This window comes from Sminthopsis crassicaudata, chromosome X (genome assembly GCF_048593235.1).
Source record: "Sminthopsis crassicaudata isolate SCR6 chromosome X, ASM4859323v1, whole genome shotgun sequence".
NCBI classification, from domain to species: domain Eukaryota; kingdom Metazoa; phylum Chordata; class Mammalia; order Dasyuromorphia; family Dasyuridae; genus Sminthopsis; species Sminthopsis crassicaudata.
The window spans coordinates 45,877,568-45,901,063 of NC_133623.1; the positions used below are offsets into that span (position 1 = coordinate 45,877,568).

The 23,496-nt window shown below is 40.3% G+C and overlaps 1 protein-coding gene across 2 annotated transcripts in view; it reads left to right on the top strand.

Annotated features, from left to right (window-relative positions):
- HS6ST2 (heparan sulfate 6-O-sulfotransferase 2) overlaps positions 1 to 23,496 on the top strand; it is a 270,389-nt gene that overhangs the window by 35,964 nt on the left and 210,929 nt on the right. Inside the window, exon 2 of one of the 2 annotated variants that reach the window (XM_074277526.1) lies at positions 7,020 to 7,100. The exons of the other annotated variant lie outside the window; for it this stretch is intronic. Within the exon in view, the coding sequence (XP_074133627.1) occupies positions 7,020 to 7,100 (81 nt within the window). The remainder of the gene's footprint in view (positions 1 to 7,019; positions 7,101 to 23,496) is intronic. 2 annotated transcript variants of the gene reach the window in all.

Consider the following 23,496-nt stretch of genomic DNA (forward strand, 5'->3'; position numbering starts at 1 on the left):
AATTCTGTACTTTTGTGGCATAAGAAATTATGCCATTAGGTCCAACGTCTGAGGAAACTGAGGCAGAGATGACAGAGGTGACTTTTTTTGATCCCTTTGTCTTGTTAAGGTAAGGGTAGAACCAGAACCAGTAACCGAGTTTCTTTATAACCAATTTCATCTACTCTGCTGCCTCTTGGTCACAAAACCCTTTTTATCCCAGACTTACTTCTCTCTCAGTTTGTGCTCAGAATAATAAGCCTGTTTTATTATTGGCCAAAGTTAAATCTAATTATAAATCTGCTGCAAAAGATACTCACTGGAACCTTGCTTTCACACCACTTAATATAGAAGGTAATTTGGGATTAAGTTGGCCCTTCTTGGACCCCATCCAAGGCAGGGGTGGGGGTGGGATTTGATTTCTTATATAATGGAGAATTTCTGATACAGGTTAGCTTGGCCCATTAAGGTGCCCCCACAGCATAGGCCCACAAGATCATGTACACACTGGGAGTTGAATACAATGCTCACAGCTCCAGCTCACATTTAACCACAGGTTAATGTCTAATGATTGCCCAGCAGGTTAATGGCTTAGGTTAGCCTGGAATACAGGTTGGTAGAGTGGCAACAGCAGTGCTGGATAGTGCTGGGCACAAAGTGAGGGGAGTGGGTGGCTGTCATTTCAGTAGAGGATATATAGGATGTCCCCAAACCTCTCGCTCAATCAAATTCAGAGAACCCTACATGAGTGAGCCTCACTCAGGGTTAGCAATTGGTTTGATCCAGTGGAAACCAGCTGAGGGAGAAGAGAGGTAACATGGTTCAGTGGAAAGTCCAGGCTTCAGAGTTTCCCCCTGACACTTATTATTATTAGCAGGGCTAGCAGAATTTTGGGTCAGAGGACCTAAGTTCAAATAATACTTTTGACATTACTTATACAATACTGGGTAAGTCAGTTTCCCTTTCTATGAAATGGGGAGTTAGACTAAGTGGCCTTTGAGGTTACTTCCAGCTCTAGGTAGATGCTCTCTAGAGACTCATGTAGCACCAGCAGAGCATTTCTAAAAGAGTGCTGGTATTGAGTCCTGGGCTGTTATTTATATTTGTTCTGGGCAAGTCATTTTACATCCTTTATTTGCCTCATCTTTTTTAGAAGGGATATTCTTTTTTGAATTTTTTTTTAAATAATAGCTTTTTATTTTCAAAATATATGCAAAGATAGTTTTCAACATTCACACCTGCAAAATCTCATGTTCCACATCTTTTCTTTTCTTTTCTTTTCTTTCTTTCTTCCTTTTCTTTTCTTTTCTTTTCTTTTCTTTTCTTTTCTTTTCTTTTCTTTTCTTTTCTTTTCTTTTCTTTCTTTCTTTCTTTCTTTCTTTCTTTCTTTCTTTCTTTCTTTCTTTCTTTCTTTCTTTCTTTCTTTCTTTCTTTCTTTCTTTCTTTCTTTCTTTCTTTCTTTCTTTCTTTCTTTCTTTCTTTCTTTCTTTTCTTTTCTTTTCTTTTCTTTTCTTTTCTTTTCTTTCTTTCTCTCTTTCTCTCTTTCTTTCTTTTTGCTAAGGCAATTGGGGTTAAGTGACTTGCCCAGCTAGGAAGTGTTAAGTATCTGAGGTCAGATTTGAACTCAGGTCCTCATGACTTCAGGGCTGTGTTACCTAGCTTCCAGGTTTTAATTTCTTTATCTGAAAATTGTCTGTTTGTGTCCTTTGACCATTTATCAATTGGAGAATGGCTTATATTCTTATAAATTTGAGTTGATTCTCTATATAGTTTAGAAATGTGCCTCAAATTTAGAATGGGAGCAATTATACCCTTAACTGGTGATTATCACTAATAGTGTCGGAGAAATGGGTTGTTTCTGTTGCTATTAAGAGACAAGCCCATTCTTTACTCCCCTTCACTGGTTCTATTGGGTTCATGCCAAGGGAGGGTTAAAATAAGAGGGTAGAATTATAGAATGTTAGTGCTAGAAAGGGCATTAGAGATCCTCTAGGCTGAAGATGCTCTCTCCACTTCCATCATTTTACAAAGGAGGGAAAGTGCATTGCCTAGAGTTACAGTTTTTCCCCCACTATAGCCCACTGCCAAACATCCCCAAGCTGGCCAAGAATAGAGACCTGCACCATCTGGGCAGAAGTAGAAGGGTCATTAGGTTAGCAAGGAAGCTTGTCTCCCTGTAGATCTTTTGGGCCTATTGGGCTTGACAATCACTTTCCCACAGCCTCAGTGTCCTCCTCTGTAAAAATTACCAGTTGGACTATGGGGACTGAATGTGGATCACAACATAGTATTTTTACCTTTTTGGTTGTTTGCTTGTTTTTTTCTTTCTCATTTTTACCCTTATATATGGAAATAAGTTTAGAAGAATTGCACACACTTAACCTAAAAATGAGAAGTTGTAGAGTCAAATCACAGATTCAGATTTATAACCATAAAAGATTTTAGAAGGTAAAAAAAAATCATCAGTTGGACTAGAAGACCTCTTATGGTCCCTTCTAGTCTTAAATCCATCATCCAAATGTGTGATCTTGGACAAGTCATTATCTCCTAGTCCTCAGTTTTCCCCTCTGGAAAATGATATGTTCTTTTACAGATCCTCTAATGCACCTTCCAACTCTAGGTCTGTGATCTTATGAACAATGGTGATGGTAAAAATCTCATTTCCACATTGTCTTAAGATATATGGAGAATGTTTCCTTTTTGTTAACCAGTGGAAATACTATTTTCCCATTTTGCAGAGGAGGAAACTGATACAAAGAAGTGAAGTGACATGCCCAGTTATACACAGACACAGACATACACACGCCATCGTAGTGAGGTTCATTGAAAACCAGTTGTTTTCATGCCAGTAGTTTTATGTCTGGGTTTATTGCCCAATTTTCTCTTCAAAAAATCTTATTTGCAGAGATTCCATTAGAGAGCTTTGCTTTTCCTAAGTGTTAAATGCTTGTTCATCTTGGAGATGGCAAAGACATATTTTAAAATGCTAATCATTTTGAGAGAAAAAGAAAGGGTAAGGACGGCCCAATTGAGAACTGTTTGGTCAATTCCCCGAAATGAGTCAGTGTTGCCTCTGTTTCTTGGCATGGGTCCACAGCTCAGCCTGCCCCTTTGATGCCCATTGCATCCTAATGGGCCAAGACGACGAATTTCCTTCTCCTGTTGGCTCCGGGCCTCTCAGGTCAATGCTGGCCTGGGCACAATGACTTCGCTGGGCCTGGAAAGTTAGCGAGGGCTAGCCCTGCTGTCTCCACGACCCAGACGAAGAGAGCATTTGGCTTTTTCGATCTGGCGAGCAACCACACCAAACGGTAGTCATTTCATTTCGTATCAGACCACAAAATAAACCTTCATGCTGAAGATCACCCCAGGGTCTGTCTAATATTTGTGGGTTCAGCCATGTGAACACCAGCAGGCTAGAGGGCAAGCGAATAGATGCTAGATGGTGTACTCAGAAGAACTGAAAGCTAGGGCCCAGTTGATGGTAAGGATGAATTTTTCATAGGCTTATCTCATTCAAGCTTTTAGGAAGCACCTACTATGTGACGGGCACTGTATTCAGTGCTAGGGATAGAAAGACAAGATAGAAATAGCCTCTGTTCTCAAAGAACTTATTAATCATTGGGGGAAAAGAATATGTACTGGACAAGTAAATAAGAAATCCAGGTGGTGTAATATTTCAGCAGGGTGGGAAGTAATTAGTTATCTGAATGATCAGGTTCAGCCTCCTCTAGGAGGTGGCAATTGAGATGAACCTTACAGGGAACTAAGGATGCTAAGGGGGAAGATGAGGAGGGCGAGCATGTCCGAAGGTGTGGAGATGGGAGATGGAGGGATATGTACGGGGAACAGGAAGCTGGCCGGTTTGATCGGATCTAAGTGTATGTGAAAAATAGTGATGTTCAAGAAACCTAGAAATACAGGCTGGGGCCAGGTTGGAAGGGGCTTTAAATGCCAAACAGAAAAGCTTGATCTTAGAAGCAAGAAGGAGCCTCTGGAGCTTTTTGACCTGAGGAGTGACATGATCAGCACTGGGCTGGAAGATGATCGCTTTGGGAGTGTGGTGCAGTGGAAAGAGCACTGACTTTGGGACCCCAGGCGCTCATGCTTTCACTTTCAGATTCCCATTTATTTACTTATGTGAATGCAGTTTTTGGAGACACAGAACGGTAGTTCTCAATGTGTATATGATCCTTTGGCATTGACATCTGTTATCTTTGTTGATTTCCACAATAGGCCATGGAGGTGGGTAGTGGAAGCATGATTTCCCCATTTCACAGATAGGATCAAGGGTGTGTGTGTATGTGTGTGTGTGTGACAGAGACACAGAGGCACATAGAGAGAGATACACACACAAACACAGAGACAGAGAGACAGAGACAGAGACAGAAACAGGTATACACAGAGACAGAGGGATGGAGAGATGAAATAGCTTGATGGGAATCACACAACTAGGCTTTCTCCTGTGCCATGAAACCTATACCCTGAAATATTGCTGGCAAAATGACATCCCAACGTTTCCCATTCTCAGTGAAGAGGATTCTATGGTGGCAACTTAATAGCTTCTCTCTTCAGGAAAGCGGAGCGGAGTAATTAGAGATATCGGACTTTGTTTATTGAAATGAAAAGTCTCATTTTGGCCAAGTGAAGTTGGTGAATTGTATTTAATTCATTTGAAATGATCCTAGCTAAAGAAACAAGCACCACGCTGAAGGAAGGAGAAGGGACACAATTTCCAATCAACCAGGACAAGAACATGAGGAAGCAGGGCTAGGGGATGGGGATGGAACTGACACTTTCATCTGCATTTAACAACCTTGATCAAAAGAGCAGTTAATCATGTAGAGATGGCCATAGTACTACTTCCCTGCCCCACCCCCATGTACAGTTTTCTAAACTGGATTTTGACAAATGCTTCTGTGATTACTTTAATTGCTGAGATTGAATTGATATTGCCTGACTTCTTGTGTTATTAAATAGGATCCTAGACTCAGAGCTGGCAGGTACCTCAGAGACCTCTGATCCAAGACAGTGGAGGAAACTGAGGTCTGTGGAGGAGCACTGACTTTCCCAGAATCACACAGTAGATCATAGAACTATAACCAGAAGAAAGCTGGGTGGCCATTTTGTCCTCTCCTCCTCTTTATAAATGGGGAAACTAAGTCCAGGAGAGATCTAAGTGACTTGTCCAATACCACACTTTGTGACAGAGGCAGCATGTGGAGACAGGGTTCTCTGACTCCAAATCCAGCACTCTGTCTATTTTATCAAAAAAATGATAATACGGCTGTTTTTTAATCTACTGGGCCTTGAGTTTGCATCAGAGTAAGAAGATTGGAGACTCCCAATTAATTCTATATGGTCTCAGAAAGAGGTTTCCTCTGTGTTTTCCTAGTGCCTAGAATGTTTAGACTGTATGGAAAGGCACTTTTTTTGTTTTTGCTCTTATGAATTCCAGAATCTTTTTACTTTTAAAATTTTTCTTGTTTTTTTGGTCATGTTTTACAACATGGCAAATATGTAAATATATCCTGCAGGACTTTACGTGTGTAATCTATCTCAAATTGTCTTCTCAAGAAGTGGGGAGAGGAGGGAAGGAGGAAGAGAGAATGTTTGAAACTCAAAAAGTTTTAAAAATGTTAAATTTTTTTACATATAATTTATTTTTTCATTTATTTAATATTTTATTTTTCTCAGTTATATGCAGAACAATTGTAAACATTCATTTTTCAAACTTTGAGTTCCAGATTCTTTTTCTTCCTCCTTTCCCTCTATTGAGAAGCCACTTGTGAAGTTATGCAAAACATTTCCATAAAAGTCATGTTGTGGGGGCAGCTAGGTGGTGCAGTGGATAGAGCCCCAACCCTGAAGTCAGGAGGACCTGAGTTCAAATCTGGTCTCAGACACTTAGTGTTCCCTAGGGGTGTGACCCTGGGCAAGTCACTTAACCCCAATTGCCTCAGCAAAAAAAAAAAAAAAAAAAAAAAAAAAAAGTCATGTTGTGAAAAAACATAGATTTTCTCCTCCCCCCCTAAAAAAAAAAAACCCTCAAGAAAAAGAAAGTAAAAGAAAAGTATATTTCACTCAGTATTCAGGTACAATTAGTTCTTTCTCTGGGTATGGATAGCATTTTTCATCAGTAATACTATTAGATCATTCTTACATGTAACTAAGAAAAAATGAAATTAAAAAATAAATCCCAGAATGTTAGGGTTAGATGTGACCTTCCAGACCACTTAGTTTAGTCAGAACCATAATTATGGATTTTGTGCTTGGGGTGATGAGGAGGGGGGAAGGAAGAATTGGGGAGAAGCTTATTTATGCTTTGGCGATCTAAATGAAGAACTTGGGACATTGGGGATATTTTAATGCTGCTGAAGGACTGATTACTGATGGGTAGGGGAGGAGGGCAGGGCCTGGGGTGGGAGAAGGCTTCTGAGAGGAACATGTTCATTCTGGGATGGTTCTGTTAATATTGCCTCCTAAATCCTAGCACTCTTGGACCAAACTCCCTTTGCCCTACTCTAGTAATGGTTCTAAGTGTTCCCCTGCCACTGTCCCCTAGCTCCGAGTCATATCCCTATTTATTTTTCAGAAGAGGGAACTGAGGCCAAATAGAAATCACATAGCCCTAAGGGGCAGAGCAAAACCCAGGTCACAGGATTACAGAATGTCAGAGGTATCTTATGGATTGATTACCTAATGGAATCGGTTCATTTTAGATTGGCAAATTAAGGCCCTGGGGGTGGGGAGGTGGGAAGTGTCTTGCCTAATTTCATAAGTAGAAATTATTCTATTATTATTCTAGAATTATCATTTGATCACTAGCTAGTGAAAGAAATGTTGGGGTTGGGCCAAACCCTCACCCCAGCCCAGCTTTCGGGCCTCGGTTTTGTTCTCCTTTGATTGGATGTTCAAGGCAGTTCATCCCACTAGCGCACTGGCCTCAGATGAGCTTGCCTTACAGTGCCGACGGTCTCTGGCTTGAAGGGGTTTGCCAGAGGCCCTGTCACGAAGCCTGCCTTCTCCTTTTATTTTAGTTGTTGTAAGAGAAAGAAAGCTCACTGTGTCTGCAGAGAACCCAGAGGAGCCTATGAGAGGCGAGGAGCAAAGAAGAGAAGGTAGGCTGGGAATTGCCTTCAAAGTACTTGTGAGACCCACTGTCTTGTAAAAGCTTTTACAACATTTGGGTTGGAGACTGGAACTCGGTTTTCTGCTGGAAGATGGGAAAATGTTTTCACTGTGCATTTGTGTCTTTCTGAAACAGTTCAATTTTCACTGCCCAATGTCCGTCTGCCCAAGCATGATCAAAGCTGTTGACTGTATGGGAGAAACCTGGTGAGGTTGTCACGGCATGGAAGGGGTTCATGATGCATGGGGAACTTAGAAACCTGAGCCAATAGTTGCCTTTCCCATCCCACCCCACCCCCCACTGGGCTTCCTTACCATTTGACTCCCAGCCATAATGGTCTCCATCAGCCCGGTCTGTTACTTTGGGCAAACTGTTTCCCCTCTGCGGCCCTCACTTCCCTCCTCTCAAAGATGAGGGTTTTGGATTAGCCGGTCTCTAGGGTTCCTTGATGCCCTAGTGCTGATGCCTTTCTGGGAGACCAGTATTTCCTGTAAGTACTTACGAAAGGCAGGAAGTAGGGAAATGGTAAGTCACATAGAGCTTTTAGTTGGTGATTGGGGCTGGGTATGAGTATGTGTGTGTGTGAGTGTTGTGTGCATGTGTGTGCTTGTGTATGTGTGGTTTTGTGGTGCCAGCTGAAAACCTGTTGAACTTCCAGCCCCTGTTCCCTCCTAAGACAAATCTGAGCTCTTGACATCCCTCAGCTCTTAGGACAGTACTGGTTTTTTTTTTCCCCCACGCCCTAGATTCTCTTCTTTTTGGGATGTTAGAGAACTTAAAGCAGCAAGAGACCTAGGATTGGAGAGGCAAGAGGAATTGTTTAAATGTAAGCTCCCTTAGCAAGGAATATGGGCATCTTTAGCGAAAATAGGCTCTTTCAGCTGATTTACTTCTCTTGTTTATTCCCTCCCAGAAATCACAGGACCAGCCAAGTTTCCATAGTAACCAATTATTGTCACAAGCCTTAGAAATGACAGAAAAAGCTTCAGCGACAAGTGGATTGTTCAGAAGAAAATTAACCTGCTGTGTGACCTTGGGCAAGCCACTGCCCCTATCTGAGCCCATTTTCTTCTCTGTCAGCGACTTACACAATGCCCAAGGTCTCTTCCAGTTCTTACTTTGTAGGAAGACCTTGGTTTCGTTAAGATGGGGAGGAAGACTCATGGCAAAATTCTTGATTTCCAATTTTTTTAAAGGAGTAGTAGAGACACCAATGGGAATTTCCATTGTTGATAAAAAGAGAGTTGGGGAATAACTTAATTTTTATTTTCTACTGTTTTCCTAGTTGTGTACATAAATGATACCCTTTCCCATTTCCTTAGCAGTTGGGATATATGATACACTTATTCCTCAAATGTCCTATTACAGAGCAAAGGGAGTTATGGGATATTCCACTTTCATTTGCTTTTGTAAAGTCAGCTCTAAGTTCCAAGATCAAACCACAAAATGGAGCGAGATATATATATATGTATGAAATTTGAAAAAATATTTGGTGGGAAAATGACCATCTTCAACCACAGTCAGATAGATGAGGTCACAATTTTTCCCTTGATTCATTGCTCTTTTTTTGAAACTAGCTTTAAGAGGTCTTTCCCTTTCAGGAAATAGAACTGGCAAAAAGCTTTGCCTGAAATTTAGTTGTGTTCTTGACAATCAGTTTAAATCAATAATACTTACTAAAGGCACTTTCATTGTGGCTACTTTTGTAAAGTCTACCTCTCCTCCCCAACGCCTGTGTGTTTTGCACACTCTAAGTACTTTCATGTTCTGTTTGTCATATTTCAATTTTCTTAAGGGGCTAAATCCTCCTTAGCTATTTGTTGAACATGCTAAGAGTAAGAGCCACTGGATCACGATGTTAGCTTGAAAGATAAAAGGCAGATTTCATAATCTGACATTTAAGGCCTTCCACAACCTGGCTCCCACTTACTCTTCTAGTCTTCCCAGCATCATGTCCTTTCATTTATTCTACCTTCTGACCAAGCTGGATAGTTCCTCTTCATGTCTACTGCCTCCATGAATTCACAAGGGCTGTCATTCCCTTTTAAAATTTCTACCTGTGGAAATCGTTCTTTTTTTCCAGGCCTAGCTCAAGTGTTTTCTCTTCCACTAAGTCTTCCTAGCCATCCCTCTTATCTTATACAAATGATCAAAAATAACTATGTGGTTGCCCAGAGCTTTAGCTCATCTTATTGTAGCTAAATGAATTCAAATCTTACTTTTAAGAATGTTTTATTGATTTTATTGATGATTAATGATTTCTTAATCATTGGCTTCTCGATGGCTACAACCCCTTGCCAACAGAATCTTTTTCTGTAATGTATAAATTTAAGCAAAAGTCACTTTTTAAAAAATGGCTATGTTGAAAAGTGTTTGCTTCATTCTTCCCCTATGATTCCTCACATCTCTCCCTAGAGGCAGAAGCCAGAATTTTATCATTGGTCCTCTACAGCTCAGCTTCTTAAAATGTGGTTTGTGACCCCATTCATAACTGAATGTGGGGAATGCAAAATTAGGATTTATTATCATTAATGTTTGATTTGTATACTTGATTTGTATACTGGGATCCCATAAAAATTTCTCAGGCAACAAGGGATCACACGTGGAAAAAGTTTAAGAAGCCACTGCCCAAATCAGAGTTAAGTCTTTCATTGTTCATTTTTTTTAACCTTATTTTTTGACATAATATAAATTATCTTCCTGGTTCTGCTTGTTCTATTTTGCATCATTTTATCAAAGTCTTCTCGAGTTTTTCTGAGGGCTTCACATTTACCATTTTGATAACTATATCAATTCATTAATTTTCCATTACATTCATATAATAGGATACATATAGATGTTCTTCAATAAATAAACAGGCACCGGTTTTCCTTCCAGTTCTTTCTAAACCTCCTTTAACAAAGAGGATCCCAGTGTAGTGCATCTCTGGTGTCAGCTCCAAATGAAGAGGTTTGGGGAGCAGGGCTCTGTTAAACCCATGATGTAGTATTATTGGCTGTACTGGCCAGCCACATTACCGATACTCCAAACTTCTTAATCTGGGGAGCCACATAGCAAAATTCCTCTGAGAACTTACCGGCCCGAACAATTCCATCCTTTCTAAGGATGGAAAATAGCAGTTTAAGAACCAACTCGTTTCATGCAAAGCCTTTGTCTTTGGCCTTCAAGTGCAGACTTTGAACTAATAATAATGCAGGAGCTGCCCTGTTCTTCCCCTTCCTTCCCAGCCAGTCAATAAATTGAGCACATAAAAGTGGATACCAGTTTTGAAGCTCCTCATCTGTGGAGGGCTTAGAGGCTAAACATCTTGTTTTCTGCAACAGTTCTGCAGATTTTAAGCCATTTGGCTCACTAACCTTCAAGCTGAAGACGGCCTAGTAAAGACAGCTCCTTTGTATAGGAAGGAAAAAGTGAATACCATGCATCTAAGGTTATACAGTTATTATGATGGGAATTTCCATTTCTACCCTCACTTGATATAATCCTGGAAAGTGTAGACACTTTAATTGAGTCAGTCACCAGAATTTCCCTATAGCCACATCATAGTATGTGGGCAAATCCTTAACTGATTTAAAAGAATCATAGGACTGTCAGCCATTGGATGAAAATTGGAAGCCAAACAATGGTGAGTTCAGCAGTGAGCCCATTCAAGTGATTGACTGGCGTAGGGGTGAAGAATTCCAGCTTTAGGCTCCTGAGAGGCAAATGCTCTTAGAGGAAGGAGGAATCTGTCTCTCTGTGTGTCTCTTTGTCTCTTGGCCTGTCTCCTTCTTCTCCCTCTCCCCTCTCCCCTCTTCTCTGACCATGTCATCAAAGAGAATTGACCATTAGCAGATCTTCAAGGCAAAGGTATGGCCACCCAAGACAGGAGAGCCGGAGAGAGACACACTGAGGACTGACACAGATAAATATGGACAGGTGGCCTCCCATGAGAGGAAGTCACTTAAAGTAACATGACTCCTTGGATCCAAAAAGCGTGATGCCCAAGAACAAAGAAAAGACTTTGAGCAAGCAGGCGTTATGAGCTTATATTTCAAACACAAGTATTTGCTACATGTATGCTTCCCTAAATTTCAGGCCACTTATCTCCTGGCTTTTTCTGCATTTATGGAAGCATGCATCCCAGCTCTGAGATTAGTGCTTTGTCTCCCCTGTTGTTATCACCTTAGTAAATTGCTGCTAAAAGCTAATTGATTCGGGCCTGACTAATGTTAATAGAACACACATCAATGAAAACTTTTGAGCTCTTTAGGAAGAAGCCCAGCCTTTCTGCAATACCCCAAGGAGCCCAAGGGGAAAAAAAGTAAGCATCCACTTGGGGCTCCCCAACCTGTGTGTCTGAGTTGGAGAAGTCACTCTGGAGCAGGTACTGCAGTGGATCTGCTGGTCACTTTGAGTTTAGAGTTGGAGGACCTTCATGGCTAAACTTTGTCTTTCACCGAAGGTCTGAAGTTGCCAGGGTTTTGCGTGAGAGAAGGGCCTTCTTATTTGTAGCCTTCTCAGTAGTGAAGTAACTTCCCCTGGATCATATAGCTAGTTAGTGGCAGAGCTGGGATTTCAACCCAAGTTCAGTGAGTCAAATTAAGCACATCGTCAAGTCCTGGGGGGTTCAGAGGAAAGTAAATGCAATCCATAGCTTCAGAGAGGTAAAATTCAAACGAAGAGACAACATGGAAATGACTATGTGACATACACGTTATATAACCTATTCCCAGGCATTTCTTAAGTGCCTATTTAGTGCCAGGCACAGAAAATACAAATCCAACAAATGAATGAAATAGAAGGGGAGAGGAAATGAACAAGCATTTATTTATTAAGCACCTATACTGCGCCAGATATTGTGCTAAGCATTTTACAAATATTACCCCATTTAATCATTACAGTAACCCTGTGAGGTAGGTGCTGTTACTATTATTATTATAATACAGATTTTACAGATTTTTGATAAATGAGGAAATTGAGGCAGACAGAGGTTAAAAGTGGCTTGCCCAGGGTTGATCTTTCTGACTGTAGTACCAGTGCTCTATCCACTGTACTATCTAATTCCTCCCCTCAAGGAGCTTAGATTTTAAAGGAGAAAACAGCAGTTGAAGCAGTCCTCTAAAAAGGTTTCCCGTAGAAAGTATTGCCTTTATTGTTGTGTGTTTGCTATTGAAGTAGGTATCCTTCAGGAGAACAAAGAGGTCAAGATCACAAAGTGTCTACCCTCAAAGAATTAGAATTCCAGTCAGGAGACAAATGATGAATGAATTCAGAGTACAGGAAAGATTGTGGGGTGAGGCTGAGCAGCAAAGACTTCATTGGAAAGAGATGATTCCTGAGTCTTGAGCAGGGCCCCTGTTCAGAGGCATTGTGGGAAAATCTGAATTAAACTAACCTAGCTTAACCCCATCCCTCCCCCGGCATTATTGATAATAACAGCTCATCTCATTCCTTGTAATCAGTATCTGGTCTTAATTAAAGTCTTAGTTTTTTTCCCCATCTCTTTAGTGTGTAGATGTGATTCTGTATTAAAGTAACGTGTAAAATATAAGCAAAAAAGAAAAGAAGGAATGTAGGAAGGAAGGAAAGAGCAAAGAAAGGAGGAAGAAAAGAAAGAAGGGAAGGAAAAAAGGAAGAAAGAAAGAAAAAGAAAGAGAAAGGGAAAGGAAGGAAGAAGAAGGAGAAAGAGAGAAAGGAAGGAAGAAAGAAAGAAAGAAAGAAAGAAAGAAAGAAAGAAAGAAAGAAAGAAAGAAAGAAAGAAAGAAAGAAAGAAAGAAAGAAAGAAAGAAAGAAAGAAAGAAAGAAAGAAAGAAAAAGAAAGAGAGAGAGAGAAAGAAAAGAGGGGAGGGAGGGAGGAAGGAAGGAAGGAAGGAAGGAAGGAAGGAAGGAAGGAAGGAAGGAAGGAAGGAAGGAAGGAAGGAAGGAAGGAAGATAAACAGATTCTTGAGTGGGAAATTGATACCACAAAATCCATGCACTTGGTTGGAGGTATGAAAAGCCTCCTTCAGGAAAACTGAAATCGGGGATTATAAGCAGTGACAGATCACAGCAGAAGGAGGTGATGGAAGAAATCCACAGGCATAGTGATCTGGGGCTATTTTGTGGAGGAGAAAGTAGCTGGCTTGGGTACCTCACTAGTTCCTGATACACCAAGGTATCATGGGGAAGCTTAGTAGTAGTGAAAACAATTCATATTAAAATTGCACTTTTCAGGGGAAACTAGATGACAATATGGTCACCAGCCCCAGAGTCAGGAGGACCTAAATTCAGCCTCAGACACATAACACTTCCTAACTGTGTGACCCTGGACAAGTCACTTAAGTCACAACCCCAATTGCTTCGCCAAATTTTTTTTTTAATTATACTTTTCTTACAACCTTGGGAGACAGAATCAACATAATATATGGTTTCCAGATGAGAAAATCATGTCTCTAAGAGGTAAAAATGTTTCAGGATTACAGTAAATGACTGAAGTAAGATTCAAACTCAGGTCTTCTAGCTCCTAAGTTTAACACACCATCCATTCCACTTTTTGCCACAATCTCCCGGAAAACATAAATGATGGCCCAAATGTCCCATATAAGAAGACAGGAAAACATGTGATGCATTTCTGGGATGAAAAATTGTTGATCTAAAATAGTGCCATTGCTTAAAGTGGGCCAAGAAGTGGGGAGAGGCCCTTTCCTCATCTAAAAATCCACTTGTGTGAAACAGGCAGAAAAATGAAGCCCCGCTGAATTTAATAAAGTAGGAATATTCTTAATTCTGTTTACCTGGTAAAGTTAATGAACCTATTTTAAAATAAAATAAAAAATTTATACAAAAGCTGCTACTTTTTTTCCTTTGGCAGCTCTTCTCTGTGTTAATCAAAGAGACGCTCAGTAGCAGGTGAGGGGGTGAGAAGACAATATTAATTTCCTAGTTAAAGTTCTGAAGCCCCGGGGAACAGTGGTGGGCTTTAAATTGAGCTCTAAGAGAGAGGATGAGGTCTTGTTTCCAGAGCTAAACGGGAGCCTGGTATGTAAAGTGAAATTTTAAAAGCTATTTTACACACATTTTCTTGGCAATATTCTACTCACATTAAACTGGGCTGCCTGCCCTTCAGCCTCTGTTTATCCCTTTTGGAAAGTGGATCATAGCCTTGGATAAAGAACAGCTTTCCTTTCTTAATAGTCCTTGGAAGGACATGAAGAGGCCTCTTCTCCATTTGGAGGTTTTGACCTCTACACAATTTATGATTGTGTGTCATGAGCTCTTGACTCCCGTGGGTGTTGCCAGCCTGCAGAGAAGCCCTCGTAGTATTATAGGTCCTTTACAGGTGAGATGCCTCTGTAAACATTCTCTTTTTAATAGAGAGAGATTTCCTGGAGAGCTTGTCTTAGAGCAGGGATTGTTGAGGCAATTGGGGTTCAGTGACTTGCCCAGGGTCACACAGCTAGGAAGTGTTAGGTGTCTGAGGCCAGATTTGAAAACACCGGTTTTTACAATATTTTAAAATGTCTTGGGGAATCTCCTTGTGAAAAGGAAACATCTAGGTAGGATATAAATTGATGGGTGGGGTCACCTCTTTGTGTTTAGTATCTCACTTCCCATACTGCTGCCGATAGCATTGCAATCTGCTGGAGACTACTTGTCCCCTCACTAATTCTAACTCCCAGATTGGCCAGTAATAAGTAATAAGACAAGCAGGAGACACTACAGAGAGCTTTTCTCCCAGCAGTGGCTCCAGAAGCCCACCCACACTGCAGCAGTACAAAAGTTGTCTTCCATTTTCCCAATCAATGCCTTTCAGTGTTGGTTCTCTGGTCCAGTAATTTTCTTGAGAGTCATGGGGGAGATCTGTGCCCCATGCTGGAAATGTCCTTCCCTCCTTCCTCCTGCCTCCCAGAACCTCTGGCTCCCTCCAAGGCTCAGCTCAAGTATTACAGATTCTCTGGCCATTTTCCTTTCTCTTTGTTTCCCCAACTCTTAGCACAGCTCCTGACACCTGGGAAACGTTTGCTCTCTGCCTGGTGACCTGAATAAGCTCTGTGTTATGGTAGAAATGCAGCATGGCCATCAGCGTAGAGTTCTATGTACACAAGCCATCCTCCACTACAAAATGGCCATTCAGTTGCTATTTAGTTATTCATGATTGGAAGGTAATTAGATCACAGAGTGCAGAAGGGGTCTCAGGAATCTCTCCTTTTAGGGAGAAGGCAACAGTAGACCCAAGTTTCAGGATTTGAATCCAGGTCATCTTCTGGTTTTTTCCTCCTCCATAAAATGGGCTAAATAGGAGCTTTCTAGATTGAGAGCTACAAGGGACCTCACAGACCATTTAGTCCAACCATTAATTTTACAGGTGAGGAAACTGAAATGTAGAGAGGGGGAAATGACTTGCTTAAGATACTACAGGTAATTTATGGTACAGCCAGGATGATGATCTCTCAGGACCCTTCCCTCTAAATTTTACAATTACAAGCTCAGACGATCTCTGTTCAAGTCTTATGCTACTGAGTTTGAGCTGTACAGTCCCATGAGTATAATCTCATGGTTCTCTGAAATGTTCATTCCTTTTCCACTTTCCATTGTTAGTTGTTTCTTCAAACCATTTGGGTGTAATGTTAATGTTAGTCAACATTGACATCAAAGCTATACATTTTTGACCCAGAGAGAGAATTGTGGGAACTTAATGTGGACCACAACATAGTATTTTCACTCTTTTTTGTTGTTGTTTTCTTGCATTTTCTTTCTCATTTTTTTCTTTTTGATCTGATTTTTCTGAAGCAGCATGATATTTGTGGAAATATGTTTAGACAAATTGCACAGGTTCAACATATATTGGATCAGTTGGATAGGGGGTGGGAAAAGGGAGGGAAAAATTAGAACACAGGGTTTTGTAGGGGTGAATGTTGCAAATTATCCATGTATATATTTTGAAAATAAAAAGCTTTAATTTAAAAAAATGTTTTACATTTTGAAACAACAATAACAGCTCCTACTGTTCTAGCACTCTATAGTTTATAAAGCATTTTCTTCCCAATATCCTTGTGAGCTTGGTGGTATAAGGATTCTTATTTATATTTTACTGTTGTAGAAATTGAGGTCCAGCCAATTAAATAAGGATTGCATAATTATGAAATGTCTGAACTGGGGATCCACTCAGATCTTCTGCTCTTCACTTCAGTAATATTCTGTTATTTTAATTGAATTCAGCAAACACTTATTAAGCAGCAGATACGTGAAATGCAGTGCATCCTCTGTTCTACCCTTATGTCATAGAATACCTATTCCAACATTTCTTTATATGCTTAAGTTTTTGCAAGCTAGAAACAGCCTTACCCTGTTCTGTGCCTGCAGAGGTGGCAGGGAGGTGGGTGGCAGGGAGATAATGCTGGGCAATTTCCCAAAGGCAATACGGCCCACTTTCTTCCTTTGCAGCCATGGGCCCAACACATTTTTTATCTGCAGTTTTTCTGAAATCTCTCTCTCCATATATAATGTGTGTGTGTTTGTACGTATATATGCTGTTGATTCACTCAATGGACTGCCCATCTAGATGCTTGCCCTATTTTTGGACAATAAGCATTCTTCATCCATTTTTCTTTCCTGTGTGGATAGTTGACCTGATCTCTTTTGAGTTCTTAGAGATCTCATTGTGGAGGCTCTGCAGTTTTCCAAGGTTTTCTACAATCAGCCTGGTGTCATGCATACACAAGGGTAGCCGGACAATCTCCCTATTTGTAGTAAATGCCTTTTTCATTTGGGCTTGTGCTGGTCACGCTCCTTGACCAGTGGAAACATGTTTTGGGTGAGTATATTTCCCTGTTTTGTGCTTTGCTTGATTTTGATAATTAGAGGATTATTGAACAAATTGAATAAATATCTATTAAGCACTTACTATGTGCAGGGCATCCATGGTAAGCACTGGTAATTACACCTCTCAACCCCCCCCTCAAAAATAAAGAAACAAAGAAAAGAAACAGCTCCTGAAGGAGCTTATAGTTTACTAGTGAGTTTAGTGGAAGCATGATATAACACATACAGAGGTAATACATGAGATAATTTGAATAGAAACTAACAGTGGAGGGACATGATGGAAGGCTTCCTATAGGAGATGGCAACTGAGTCAAGTCTTAAAGGAAGCTAAGGATGTTAGGGGGTGAGTGACATGTGCAAAAAGCATGTGCTTTTGGGAAATTCTTCTGGTAGCTGTGTGGAGGATGGATTGGAGGGAGAGGGAGAGATATTGGAAGCTGGAAGACCAATTAGGAGGTTATTGTGATAGCCCAGATGAAATGATGAGGGCTTGACCCAGGCTTATAGCCTATAAATGGAGATAAGAAAGTCAGATGTAAGTGATATTATGTAGGTTGTGTTGAAAACATAGTCTTTGTGTTGGTGTATATGTCTTATATGATCTTAATATACACATGGGACATAGCTAATTGTGCCAGAACCTTGAAAAGTTACATTTGGCTTTCCTGAGTCAAATGCTTTAAAAAAATCACCAACAAGCAATAAAAAGGAGGGGGAGGAAGTCAAATTGGTATTCTGTGCACCTGTCAGGCAGTTTTATGACTGAAAATGTGGTCTCCTAGAGAAATTTATTTGCCAAAGCTTGCCCTATTGCCTTTTCCTGTTTTCATCAAGGATGCCCTCCATACGTGTATGGATTACACTCATAAAGATTTGATGGAGATGAGAGTAGACATATGGTTTGGTAGTTACAAAAGCCCTTTTGATTCTCGCTTCTTTCCCCCTCCCCATTTTTTTGGTAATGATACCAATTGTGAAAAATCTGTATTTGGATATCTGATTGTGATGAGGAGGTGACCATAGTTTCTGGAAGCATGTGCCTGAGGAGCTCAGGCTTTGACAGGATAGATGTCAGAATTTTCCAAAACAGGGAAGATTCTGATCAATAAGCTTGACTTCAGTTCCGGTTAAGGTTCTAGAGTGTATTGTCAAAAGGATGGTCTAGTGGTGATTACTGTGACTAAATATGACTTCATAGGATTGTAGCTATGGACATGAAATGGGCCTTAGAGGTCAGAAATAGTAACATTGGGGATGGTGGGGAAAAAAGAAACTAGGATGGTAGATCTAGAGATAAATAGCTAGGTCTTGATTAGTGCGAATAACAGATCAGAAGTGGCCATGTATGTATTTGAATTCACACTATTTGAAGTTAATAATTACATGAAGTTTGGTGATTGGTTCCAGCCCAATGGAAATATGCAGTACAAATTTGAATATAAGGCTATCACTTCAGGGGATTCATTATTTCTACTACTCAGGACCCTGTTTATCTAGATCATATGATCATAGCGTTAGAAATCGAAAGGACCTTAGACATCACATAGCCCAGTAGTTGGCAAACTTCAGGGACTGAATTTGTACAGCCTGCAAACTTAGAATGGTTTTTCCATTTTTTAAAGCATTCTTAACTCGTGGGTTGTACAATGCAGGCAGCAGGCAGCTAATTTTTAGCAAAGTATTTGGCCCTGTCTTTCATGCTGTTCTTTTGAGAAAGATGGAAGGACATGAACTAGATGGTACTCGTAGGTGGGTTCAGAACTGGTTGAATGACCAGGGACAAAGAGTCATCATTAATGGGTAGGTAGGGACTTGGAAGAAGGTCTCTAGTGGAGCACCCCAGGGATCTGTTCTTGGCCAAGTGTTGTTTTAACATTTTTTTTAATGGGTGACCTTTGGATAAGGATTTAATTTATGCCTTTTATCCATTTGCAACTGGCAAGTACTCATCGAGCCTTTGTTTGACCTGTACTGACTGCTGGGAGGGATAGCTAACATGCTGGAAGACAGAGTCTGGATCCAAAAAAATCACAACAGGCTAAATATTTGTTGAGCCAAACCTTTGTTTTATATGTTTTTGGTAGCAGAACCCAACGAGATGAGATTTAGTAGGCACAAATGTTAAGTCTTAACCTTGTATTAAAAAAAAATTGAATATAGATAGATAGATATAGATGTATAGATCTCTCTCTCTAGATATGTGTATATGTATATATGTATGTAATATATATTTATATAATGTATATATAATATACACATACATATATGTGTGTGTGTGTGTGTGTGTGTGAGAGAGAGAGAGAGAGAGAGAGAGAGAAAGAAAGAAAGAAAGAAAGAAAGAAAGAAAGAAAGAAAGAAAGAAAGAAAGAAAAAAAGAAAGAAAGAAAGAAAGAAAGAAAGAAAGAAAGAAAGAAAGAAAGAAAGAAAGAAAGAAATGGGGAAAGCATGGCTGAGATAATATTTTCCCTGAAAATACATGTGAACATTTTGGTATCTTGTAAGCACAAGTGTGCTCTGGCCAATAATAGTGCTGTATAATGGAGGCTTGGTGTCTGCAATGAGGAGAAAGTAATAGCCTCATCATACTCTGGTCTGCTCAGATCCCACTCTTGCTGCCTCTTAAGTTCCAGGTTGTCTTGCTTCCCATCCACTCTGCCCCCATCCACACTCATGAGGGAAGAGCTATTAGTCACCTCCTGTATGCCTTACCCTTTGGGAGGGAGGGCCAAACGGAATCTGTGGCTGCTTGGTATTTTTCCCTTGGACCAAAGGTGTTCAAGCCTCAAATTGGACATTCAAAGAGAAAGGAAATTCTAAATATCAGCACCACCTGTCAGCCATTTTGGAATCATCTCCTCATCATTTCCTGGGCCCCGGCCTCCTTTTGTCTTTCTAAGAAACATAGCGATCTCATTTAAAGCCTTAAGAGCCCAAGGCACAGCTGAAAGCATAATAATAGGAAGAATGGAGCCAGCATAACAGTGGTGACTTTGACCAAGTTCTTCTAAATCTTAGTAGGAAGATTTATGGATATTTTTGCTCATGCTTTCATTGGAATTCATTCAGAAACTGCAACATGTCTGCTCTGTTCCATGTGTGACATTATGGTAAATATGAAACAAAATAGGATAGCACAAATGCTCTTTGTCTTTATTGATTCTAGAACCTGCTTGAAGAGTTGAGGCATATGTGTATGAAAAGCTAAAAAAGTATTTCAGGGTACCCTTCCTGTCTTTTTAAGTGTGGCACTTTTTGAAAGGCCCCAAGATTCCTTGGGGCTATCCCTGGCAGTCATCTCTATGACTCAGGTTTTCTCCCTGGAGCATTAAAAATTTGCCCATGTCTCTCTAAGAACATTTAATTTTTCTGCAAAGATTCAGACTAATAAGATATTGGATATAAGGTAGATTTTTATCTCCTCTTGTAAAAGGTCTTCTGACTTGCTACCCAATATTTTTCATGCTACAACAAAATAAAGTGTTGGGACAGGAGTGGGACAGCCCTGGAAGACTTGTTTATGTCTCCCCATCATATGGAGGGAAAAAAGGGTCTGTGGTTTTGATATGTGGGGTTAGTTTTTAGTTTCTCCTCTGTCACCACTCTGCTGGCTCCAGTAGGTAGGAAGTCCCTCTCCCCATTTGTCCTTGTTTTTTGCCTTTTTAGAAGATATCTTTACTGCTTTATGACTGGGCCAGATGGCTTGATCTTCCTTTTTCATTTATTTATTTATTTATTTATTTATTTATTTATTTATTTATTTATTTATTTATTTATTTATTTATTTTTTGGTTTGCTTTTTGTTGTTGTTTTCAAGGCAATTAGGGTTAAGCGACTTGCCCAGTCACATAGCTAGTAAGTGTTAAGTGTTTGAGGCTGGATTTGAACTCAGCTCTTCCTGACGCCTAAGATGGCCTGATCTTGTTCCATGACACTGATGACTTGAGTTTCTAAGTCTAGACATATACTTGTCTGTCAGTTGAGTTCCAACCCCTGATGCTAGACTGGGTTTACCTCAGGGGGCTCTGTAACTTATGCTTCCATTCAGGTTTTCTCCTAGGAACATCACCATTTGGCTTATTGTCTCTAACAGCTTTTAGCTCACATGTAAGAATTCAGGCTAATGTTGGATCTAGGGAGAATGAGCTCCTACCCGTGAATCTAAAGAGACTTTTCCTCAGTGGTAATAAACTATTCTCTTTTCTGATCAGCCTAGTCACACATCCTGGACCTATTGTAATCCCCACAATTCATGGTTTCACTGAAGGGATAGGTTCGTGTTATTTCTTGGTCTGTGTGGTTCACTATTGTTCTGGTTCTTGGGACCATTCAATCTGCAGACCTTTCTGTAAGAGGCTACTAATCTCTATTTCCTTTCCCACATTCTCTTACTGAGGTTCTGGATCCTTTTCCTCCCTCTGTCTCCTAAGGGCCACCAGCCCTTAGGAAATATGGTTCTCTATGGAGACCTAGGATTTGTGAATGTTTTTTTTTTAAATTGGTAGTTGTATTTCAGTATACTTGGTTTCTATATGTACTCTTATGTGTTTTCTTGTTTGCATTTGAAAACATTTTTCTGTGAAGGGATCCATAGGTTTCTCCAGATTGTTAAAAGAGGTCTGGGACCTAAAAAGGAGTAAGAAGCACTCTATGAAAGGGATGCATGGATATGCAGGATTCTTTAGGTTTGTATATAAGTTGGGTTTCTTTAGGTATCTACAGTCTACAGTATCTATAGTCTAGTCTGTGTCTATGTTCCTTCTTTCTTTGTTGTCTTTGAGGGGGGTATTCCTGAAGATAGTATGTCTGCAGACTATTGTTTTGGCCTGGGCAAGTTACTTCACACCATTTGCTCATCTGTAAAATAAGAGAAGAAAATGGCAAACCAATCCAGAACCTTTGCCGAGAAAACTCCAGTGAGGTCATGATGAGTTGGACGTGATTGAAATGACTGAACAACCAAAAAAAAGAGGTAATAGTTTCGGTGATAGACTCACATGTAGGGTGTGATTTTTCAGTTCTGGGAAGCCACATTTTATAAAGGACAATTGATGATAAATTGGAGAGATTCCAGAGGTGGGCTACAATGATGATCAAGAGCCTTGATCAAGATCATACAATCTGAGGACTTTTTGAAAGGACTAGAGAGATGTTCATTTTTGAGAAGGTACAATGGCACATGAAAGCCTTCTTCAAATATGCAGAGTTATTTTTGAGATAACCCATTAGAGGGACTAGACTTTGTTTTGTGTAGCCCTAGAGATTAGAACTAAGAGTAGTGTGATGAAAGTTCCAGAGGAATGGATTTAGATTTGATGTCAAGGGGGAAAAACCATCTGTAATCATGGGAATTGGTTCGTCTGCCTTTGGAAGTGTAAAGAGTTTCCCATTCCCAGGGGTCTTCAAGCAAAGAGAGGATGATGACCCTTTGTCTGGGGTGTTGGAGAGGAGAGATCTTTTCAGATAGGGATTGAATTTAGCATTCCCTTCTTCCCTCTGAGATCCCATGATTCTGGCCTCTGCTTCTCTATTTGTCTGCAATCCCTTCTCATGGCTATGGGGCAGGGATTTTGGAATGGCCATTCTTTACCCATCTCTACTTGTCTGTTCCTAATATAGATCCAAATAAGCTATCCAGAGCACCTGTAAATAAGTTTTGTATATCATCTGTTCAAAGGGAACACCATAGAAACCATAGAATTAAAAAACTGCATTTCCTTTCATTTCTTTTCAAGGAATAAAAATCTATTTCCCTTCCCTCCTACTCCCTGCCCTGAACAAAGAAAAGAAAAACAAAACTTGTAACAGATAGGAATTGTAGGGTTTTAGAGCTGAAAGGAGGCCTTGAAGATTATCTAGTTGAACCCTCCCCTGATTTTTCCAGTGAGGAAAGAGGCATTTGGGGAGAGGAGATGACTCATTCAGCTAGTGAGTGGTGGGGCTGCTTCTTGAACCCAAGTCTTCAGATCCTCAATCCCCGGTTTCTTTTCTCCTGGGCTTCTTTTCTCCAGCACATGATCTAAATAGCATTTCACTCTTCAGGGAGGCCCCTGTTACTCAGATACTTTTTGTGCTTCTCTCTGTCCAGCCATTGAGGGTAATGCATCAAGAGAATTTGACAGGTAGTTTCTCATTAAGGCAGAGGGAAAATATGATGTGTCGTCATCCTAGAAGGTAAAACTTCCTTTAGAGCTGATGTATGGTGGTTAGCATTAGCCTCTATCAAGATTGTATGGGTGGAAGTGTTCCCACCCTTAGGTCGTTCCACAGCTGGATTTGGAAGATTGGGCTGATACCAGCATTTTCCATTGTTCTAGCTGCCAGTTTTCTTCTTGGAGTCTTAGATAGCTACAGCTTCTGGCCTCACATACACTGTATTTATTCTAATAACTTTTCCTCACCCTAGCAGCCTCCTTCTTCAACTGGAGATTTAAAAATGTTTTCTGTATATTTTCCCCTTCTTTTTTTAACCTTTTGATACTTTGAAGCAGCTCTGATGGCCTAGAAAGGCAAAGAACAACAAACTTGGGCCTCTGGAGACCTAGTTTTATAATAGCTAAGAGACCTTTAATCTTTCTCTGCCTTTGTTTCCTCCACTGTAAAAT